Source organism: Pelmatolapia mariae, linkage group LG8 (genome assembly GCF_036321145.2).
Source record: "Pelmatolapia mariae isolate MD_Pm_ZW linkage group LG8, Pm_UMD_F_2, whole genome shotgun sequence".
In the NCBI taxonomy this organism is placed as follows: domain Eukaryota; kingdom Metazoa; phylum Chordata; class Actinopteri; order Cichliformes; family Cichlidae; genus Pelmatolapia; species Pelmatolapia mariae.
In genome coordinates, this window is record NC_086234.1 from 20,441,988 (window position 1) to 20,450,773 (window position 8,786).

Genomic DNA, 8,786 nt, shown 5'->3' on the forward strand with positions numbered 1-8,786 from the left:
TATCTGGTGTGCGTTTATGTTCGTACGCGATGGTGAGAACGTCCACCTCAAGTCAAGAGTCCTCCAGCAATAAGGTGGATGTGCAATACGTGCCGCCTGTGCACCTTCAGGCAACAAACAATGGCAGGTGTAAAAACTAAAAATTTAAATAAAAATAAACCAAGAAAAACAAAACAAAACAAACAACATCCTTGAGGCTTTAATGAAGTATCACATTACAAAAGACATTGACGCCTGGGGTTACTTTCCAATGATGCATTAACCACATCAGTTACATCAGACTGAAACGACTCTTTTAGTTGTCTGCAGGTCCTGTGTACTGATAATTAGTTTGTGTATGTGACAAAGTACTACCACATCCTGCTTTCTGACCACTGATGTAATGTCCGGTTTCTCTTTTAGGAAAAGGGTTATGCCGTGAGTAGACTTCTGCAAAGCTTTGCAGCTGATGACGGCTTTCGCTTGGATGAGGAGAGCAGCTTCTCTGAGGGAGAGGAGGATGAAGAGGAGGAGGCCAAAAAGCTGCTGGTCCATCTTCCTCCCAACATGCCTTCCAGAATACCTGGTAAGTATAAACGCTGACATATAACTTAGTATTACATAGAATCACAGGCTTTCTTTACCACACACAAATGCTCCCTGTCTGCTCCTGCGTCCATCTCCTCACGTTACACCGAAACTGACGAGCTCGCTCAGTGCATGCTCAAATTTTGTATATCTCAGCTTTTTTCTTCTGCATCAATCCACCTTTCTACTCTTTCTACTTCCTCCGTAGCTCTGCCAAACTGTGTGTTAAGTAAAGAGATGTTGGTAGATGGACTGAAGATTCTCATCTCCAAGGAGGACGAGCTGCTGTATGCCGCCTGTGTCCAAACTTTGGACCTGCCTGACATGTAAGACCCCATTTTCCTGTTAGTAGTGCATAAGGCATTTCCACTTTTTGGTTGTTGTTTTTTTTTTTTTATCACAAATGTGCTTGTCAATGCAACAATGTGACATATCAATCCCTCAAATACAGGTATCTTTATTTGAGGGATTGATAAATTGTTTATTAATCATGAGATCTGGAGTGTTTTTCAAGAGGCGAAAACTGCGGAATTTATCACCAAAAAGGCATTTAGCAGCAAGACTGTTGTGTGATTTTCAAAACACTCGAAAACCGAGCATATTTAAATGCCTGGCAGCTGTGAGAATCCTGACAAACAAGTTGCTGAGATAATTACAAAGCCTTAGGACAAAACCCCTTTTCTTGGTTCCCAGAAGACTGCTTTGAAATGTAACAATAAAAACTGCTAAAAATTGGAACTCATAAATTAAAATTACAGGTCTTTTTTTCAATGTTTTAATTTTTTTTTTAGATTTAGTGTTGTAATTGAAGGGGAACGAGGAAATCGCCCCAGGATATACTCGCTGGAGCAACTGCTACAGGAAGCAGTAAGTGAGACCCCTTAGCCTGTATAACGTTTGCAGGTTTGTGATGACCTTCATCTGAAAAGTTTTGCAATTTTTTCACTCTTTTCCAGGTGCTGGATGTGAGGCCACAGACCGAGGCCATCCTGACTGCAGGGACGCGAGTGTGTGCCTACTGGAGCGAGCGCTCCCGCTGCCTCTACCCTGGCTACGTCCACCGAGGTGAGTTACACATGTCAATCGCCTCACTCTGCACGCAATAACAAATCTTCCCAGCAACCCATGTTCTCTCTACTGTGTTGGGCAATTAGGAGGTCCAGGTGAGGAGGAGAAGGACGGCAGTGTGATGGTGGAGTTTGATGATGGAGACAGAGGAAGGATCTCCCTTGTGAACATCAGGCTTCTGCCGCCCGGATACCAAATTCGCTGTGAGTATGGCTTTGATTGTGGGAGTTACTGAAAACAGAAGCAGTGCAAAAGTATATTACATGTATATATATAATTCACTTATCAACCCTTTTCTGTCAGGTGCTGAACCCTCTCCAGCGCTTCTGATCTCTCCTGGACGACGAGGTCGACGAAGCTCCACCCAGGAGAAGAAAGACACAGAAAAACCACCCAATGAGTCAGAAGGAAGACCTCAGGAAAAAAGACCAGGTAGGAGAGAAGGAAAGACTGCTTAGGTGAATCTGTAGGGACTGAATATCTCTTAGGCTTTAACATATATACTGCCTGAGAAGTGCAGGTCCACATGCATACATGCGAGGCAAAACCTCTTACTGTTCCAACTATCAGCTAATAATCAGGAGCTCAGAGTGCAGGTTCAATACCCAAAGACTCATAAATTTACATTCCTAGTTAGCCACCTGTCATTTTGCCTAAGTGTAGATGAACTACATAAATCATGATTTCATCAAATGTCGTCGGTGTCCTTTGTGAAGTTAAGCAACAAACAAGTAACTGATCTCAAAGTAAGAGTGACAATAAAACTGGGAGAAGAGACAGGTTTACCAGGTTTGTTGTAGTTTGAGTAATGGATATGTTGAAACTTGGGCAGGTGAAGATGAAGGAGATAAAGATATTAAGTTTCACTAAAGCCCTTACTTCCACAATTAATCACAGTTTGTTCGTTAGACCTGACATTTTCTACTGATATTAACTTCCCTCTGGTGCTGGCTCCTTTTACAGTTGGTAGACCGAAGAAAATACATTCGGTGCCTAAGACTACCAGCACGCCGACGTCGGTGACTGACACCATAACAAAAGGCAGCTCTTCCATGCTGAACTGGTGCGTTCCCAGGAAGAGACCGCCAGTGGATTTCTTCCTCTTCAATGGGACGTCCCGTAAGACCCAGAAAAAGATCAGAGAGCGAGACTTGGGGTTATTTCATCGGCCTTCCTCCCACTCTTTGGCTCCACCAACCCCTATCAAAGGCATCTTTGGCTCTCCTTTTGAAGTTGACTCATTCAGTAGCATTGCTAACGGCTACTCTACCTTTGGAAGTGGTGGAAACTCTGGATCTGGGAGACCAGTTAACGCAGTAGCCTCCATGGGGCTCCGGGACTCCTTGTCTTCTTCTAGCTCCTCGTCTGTCACCATGGGTATGACAGCTGGGAGCCGGAAGCCAGCGAGTGAACGTGACAGGAAACACTTTCTTGTGAAGTTAGACCACGAAGGAGTGACCTCTCCTAAAACAAAGAATGGCAAAGCCTTGCTTCGACTAGGGGGGGCTGCAGTGAGAATAGGAAAGAGCCACGCCTCCACAGGGGCACCGCTGCGATACATCCAACCCTCCCTGTTGGTGAAAGATGGCAAGAAGGGAGGAGGGGAAAGAGACAGTGGTGGGGCCCGCTCTAAGGCTCCTGTAAAAGGCGTTCCACATCTGAGAAAGGATCTTCTCTCAGCTGGTCTTGGAGTTCAAGGCGGAGATTACAGTTTGGACTACCCGAGTGACTGTCCTAGCTCTTACTCGGAGCTGGATGAGGATGATGAGGATGACGGTCAAGACCCTGACACACGAAGAAGAACTGTCTCGTCCCATCGGGGTGGTCGTTTTCTGTCTCGTCACGCCATCTGTTTCTCATCATCTTCCTCCTCTTCTTCCTCTTCCGGCTCCACCTCTTCTTCGTCCCTCTGTTCCTCCGACAATGACTCCTCCTACTCCTCTGATGAAGAGTCCTCCTCCGTGCTGCTGCGCCGTGCACTGCTCCAACAGGACAAACAAAAGCACAGACAGAGCATGAACTCTGATCTCCTGAGCCCTGAGCTTGCCACCTCCAACTCCTCTCCATCTTCTTCATCTCCAGCTCATGGCTATGTGGCGAAAGCCAACATGGCCATGAGCTCAAAGATGAGAGCCGACAGAGCAGAAGACAGAAAGGACTACGTATCAAAAGGAAGTATGATGGGTAACAGCAGCAGTACAGCTAAGAACCAGTTAAAGAGGAAGGATGGTCCCAATACCCACCATCACAGTCAAAGCAGTGCTGGCCGCCAGCAGCTGAAACCTGCATCTAAGGACCCGGCAACAGCTAAGAAGCAGAGGATGTCTTCACCTGAGCCCCTGCCCAACATGGCTCCTCTACTGCCTGGACGCCAGCTCTGGAAATGGTCGGGCAACCCCACACAGGTAAGACGATTTGTGTAGTATTTGACTACTTTTTTTCAGTGTTTAAACAAGGCTTAAGAGATGGCTATTTGTGAGTAATCAGTCTTTATTGTTTAGTCTATTGTGTTCCCAGACTGTTTTTTGGCACCGTTTCAGCTTTTTTTGTCATTGTGAGAATTTCAGAGCAGCTTTGATTTCTCATTACATTCTCATAACTAAGTCATTTGTTTCACAATGCAAGTATATTGTTTTGCTTTTATTGTTTTTACAAAATCAGCTGATCTCAATCTGCTGGCTCAGTCTATAGTGTCTGTGAGTCCTGCTGGCAAATTGTATATGGTGTTATTTAACCTGCATAAGGCTCATACATACTTTATTCCTGCAAGTAGCTTGGCAACCCACCTCTACCCAAGCTCCTCTATTTCACGATGTTCTTGGTGTTTCTGACTTCAGCTTTGTCTGTTGTCACTGATGCTTGGTCAGTTCTGTGACCACTCTCACAATTGCTTTTTTGGTATTTTGACTTTCCATATAAGCAAATGAAAGGCCAGAGTCACACCACCAAAATAAACCTCATTAGTCAACCATATATTGACTAAAGGGGTCTTGCCAGACTTGTTGAGTATCAGTATCCTACTTAAGTCCTCCGATCTAAGTAGGTTACTGATTGTTGCTCCAGTTTCTGCCGTGTCATACCTTGATTACACACGGTAAATGCGATGATCAAATATGGTCTATCTCAGATTGCGTATTCAGACTTTGTACACATTAGCAATCTAGCTTAGTTGGTGTGCTTAATCTGTGAAATTGTTATCCAGTTTATTAAGTTGCAGTCCCGAGATAACAGAACAAAACCTTTTGAACAACCGCTGCCATTCTCGTCTTTCATCCTATCGCGCTGTTTGCTTAGTAAACACCACTACATCTGTCGTCTGAGACGTGCAGCTCGAAAAGAAACTGACCCTTCGGTCAGTAAATCAAAAGGTGCAGCACAAATATAGGTACATTACTCAACTTGTGCATAAGATTCAGTATTATTGCTTTATCAGAGAGGATTACTGGTGTTATTGTAAATGTTAGGTGCTGGAAATCATCCACTAAAAGTATGTGTGTTCCCATGCTAGATGAATACATTATGGTGGCCCTGAGAAAAAAACACACTAGTAAATAGAAAATGTAAAAAAAACAAAACACAAAAGCTTACAAAAACCTTAAAAATGTGGAGTTGACCGAGCATAGAATTAATTCAAGTTGAGCTCAATGGTTTGAATGGTGCATTTCATTTGCTTTTGTCTGTTTGCAGCTGGTGTGCATCTGCAAGCCACCTTGCAACCCATCTGTATCCTAGCTTTTCCTTTCGTGTTGTATTTGACTTTATCATTGTTGTCACTGATGTCATTCATTCTTCTTTTTCTTAATGCCACTTTTCCCACATCCAGCTTCGGATGGTCCCAAAACAAAGCCACGTTGCCAAATATAGATTATTGACGATAGACATATCCATGCCTTAAGATTATACTAAAAAAAGAAAGCTGACTGGACTGGGTTTTTTTCTCTTTTCTTTTTTTTTTCTTTTGTGTTGGACAGATTTTGTTGGATTGGTAAATCATACTGAACCTTGCCCTAGTCTGCTCTGGTGATGAAACAAACTGTAGAAACTGTCTAAATCAACTGAGTGCTGTTTTCTCTTTCCTTCACAGAGGAGAGGTCTGAAGGGTAAAGCCCGCAAGCTTTTCTACAAGGCCATTGTGCGGGGCAAAGAAACAGTGCGTGTCGGGGACTGCGCTGTGTTCTTGTCACCCGGCCGGCCCCAGCTGCCCTATGTGGGCAGAGTGGAGAGCCTCTGGGAGTCATGGAGCTCCAGTATGGTGGTCAGGGTCAAGTGGTTCTACCACCCAGAGGAGACTCGCCTGGGGAAGCGACACCGCGATGGCAAGGTAAAAACCTGGAAGTGCATGCAGAATTTCTGGAAGGGAAATGGTCAAATTAACAAGACTGTGAAGTTTTCATGAGCATATATTACTTCTTTTTATTCCGTACCCCCCAGATGATTGAACTTCCACTTAGATCATAAAGCTATTAATATTTGCAGATCTCTAAAAACTAAGCGTACGGTGACTCAAGATTAAGCTCAGCTTCCCATAGTCGTACATTTAATATTTCTGGAAATGAAATGGTTTATTTGGAATAAAGAAGAAAAAGCAAGCTGTTTAGACTAAGCAGGAGCATATATTGTATGAGCAAAGACAAAACTACCATGAACACTTTCAAAACCTCAAATTTTCTCATTGAAAACCCCACAATCAAAAAGGTATTTATAGGAGTGAAAACACTACGGAGTATACAAAAAGCATGAAAATCTGTTTAAATATGACATTTATTCTATTCTTCCAATTGTCTCTCTTCCAGAATGCCTTGTATCAGTCGAGCCACGAGGATGAGAACGATGTGCAGACAATTTCCCATCGGTGTCAGGTGGTCAGTAAGGCCGAGTATGATCACCTGATGCGCGAACACAAGCCGGGTACCACGGCTAATGACCTCTTCTATCTGGCCGGAACTTATGAACCAACTACAGGCCAGCTGATCAGTGCAGATGGCATGGCTATTGTGTCCTAGCACCACCAGCTAGGAAGAAATCAGAAAACTGACCTTGTCTCCGGAGTTTCTAGGATGGTTCTTCAGAAGACAACAGGGGGACAAAGGCAAATCAGGACAAAGAACGGAGGGCTTTGGTTACTGATTTACACGAGAAAAGGCGCTAGCCCGCCGGATAAAGCCTGGCAACACTGGCACTTAAGAGGAGACTGGTTTGTTCCGAGGAAAAATCTGATCAACGTCAAATTTAACCACTTTATCAGAGCATCTTGTAATTGTGGCGAGATCGCTGCAAAACAAGTAGAGAAACCAAGGACATGAGCACTTTGGAGTGTAGTATTTCTGGAGGCATAACGGAGACTTGGCTTCCTGAAACAAAGAGAGCAGCAGAGAGCGTCTGCTGGGGAGAGACATGCTGTAAACCACACTGGTTTGGATGGTTTTAATGGTCTTATACTGGTAGTGTAACTACAACGCGGAGATTGAAAGATATCCAACAGGACCAATAAACACTGTAGTTTGGACTGTGTGTTTAAATGTGCGTATTTGTGTTTGCAGAGTGGCTGCGATGACCCTGTTTGACATATAATTAGCTCTAAGTAAATAGTGCTTTAGCGTGTGTTTATACTGTACGTGTGTGTGCGTGCGTGTGCGTGCGTGTGCGTATGTGTGTGTGTGTGGTCATGGACGGGTGTGCTCATACAGCAAAGATGTCGACGTCATGGCACACCGGTGGGCATGCCTCTGAATATTAATCAGCCCAGTACTATTAAACGTGCAGTTTTCAGTCTTTGCAACTGAAACACAACATTAAATTTTTTGCTCTTTTCAAGCCATACACATCAATACCTCTCTCTCTCGCATGCCCCTGCTCGGGTGCGGAGACACATGTACAGGTAGTTGGATTGTTTATTTGAACTGTGCGTGCATGTTGGGTGTGCGTTCATATGTGTGCGTGGGAGCGCGCCTGCGCTTTGTACAGCATTATGGGAAGGATTACATGATGTAAATAGTATATATTTGTTCTTATTTCTTGTTTTTCTTTTTGCAGAGAAGATTATTTTATTTAGATTTTTTTAGGGTGTGTGGGTGAGTCTGGGGTGGGCGGGGGATGGGGAGGGATGTCAGCCTCTAGCAGAGGTTTCTTCGCTCTCAATGCACTGAACAGTATCAGATGTTTGGATTGGACATCAGACTGTATGACTGATGTGATGACTTTGTGGTTGTAGCCTCTGCTTTAGGCAAAGGGTAAATATGTAGAAAGGGTATTTGGGAAATGTTTTTTATAATGTAATCAGACAAAAAAGCTCTTTTTACTTGTGTCCAGTTCTTTCTTTCTTTTTTCTCTTTATATTTTACTCCGTTAGGTTAAGAATGTGCATTTCCTTGTTTTGTTTTGTTTTTTTCATTTTTATTTAATTTTTTTTTTACAAATACTGGAAAAAGCAAGCTGACTTTCTGCTGTTCTGCGATCCTGAAAGAATCTTCTGTATCTATTCTAGCCTGTATTATAAAATGTAGATATCTATCCGGCAGCAAAAAGAAACATACCAAAGCACCTGTGAGTTTACGCTTCACCACATTAGAAGGAGGAAAAAAGGAAGAAAGAAACAATTTTATGAAAGACGCTCAATCAAATCTGAATCTGGGACCCCTGCAATCACCGAGGTATTCGACAGAGTTCCCTCTTGTTGTCCGCTCGCGTACATCCGGCGTTGCTATGACGGCCCCTGTTGCAGCAACATTGTCTGCACACCGCCCGGCTGATGCACTTGAGGTCTCAATGGCAACCAGAAATGGCGTCACGTGACTGTGAAGGACAATCAGAGCCAATCAATCGGACAATGCCGAGGGACAAAAAAAAAACAAAAAAAACAAGGATCAAATCATGACTTATGCTTCTTGTCACTTTTATTCCTGCTTTGCCAAAAAATGTCTATATGTGTGTGTGTGTGTGTGGGTGTGTGTTGTCTTTTGTTTTGGTTTTTTTTTATGTTTGTTTGTTTTCCTCATTTACCATTCTGTTCTTGTTTATGCAAGCCTGTGCTGGCTGTCTGTGTGTCGGATGTAAAGGGGGAAGAACATGAATGCAACACCCCCCCCCCTCCCTTTTTTTAACTGACTTTTAACAACATTGTTCCTGTTACACTGCAAAGCAAAAGCTTTAAA

General features: G+C 43.5%; 1 protein-coding gene across 3 annotated transcripts in view; it reads left to right on the forward strand.

Annotated features, from left to right (window-relative positions):
- The window catches only part of bahcc1b (BAH domain and coiled-coil containing 1b), a 54,160-nt gene extending 46,464 nt beyond the window's left edge, over positions 1–7,696 (forward strand). For all 3 annotated transcript variants that reach the window (XM_063481477.1, XM_063481479.1, XM_063481478.1), the window contains 9 exons: positions 403–565; positions 776–893; positions 1,359–1,434; positions 1,524–1,632; positions 1,722–1,838; positions 1,939–2,067; positions 2,599–4,040; positions 5,720–5,956; positions 6,429–7,696. In XM_063481477.1, the coding sequence (XP_063337547.1) occupies positions 403–565; positions 776–893; positions 1,359–1,434; positions 1,524–1,632; positions 1,722–1,838; positions 1,939–2,067; positions 2,599–4,040; positions 5,720–5,956; positions 6,429–6,638 (2,601 nt within the window). In that variant the 3' untranslated portion in view covers positions 6,639–7,696. The remainder of the gene's footprint in view (positions 1–402; positions 566–775; positions 894–1,358; positions 1,435–1,523; positions 1,633–1,721; positions 1,839–1,938; positions 2,068–2,598; positions 4,041–5,719; positions 5,957–6,428) is intronic.
- The last annotated feature ends 1,090 nt before the right edge of the window (positions 7,697–8,786 follow it).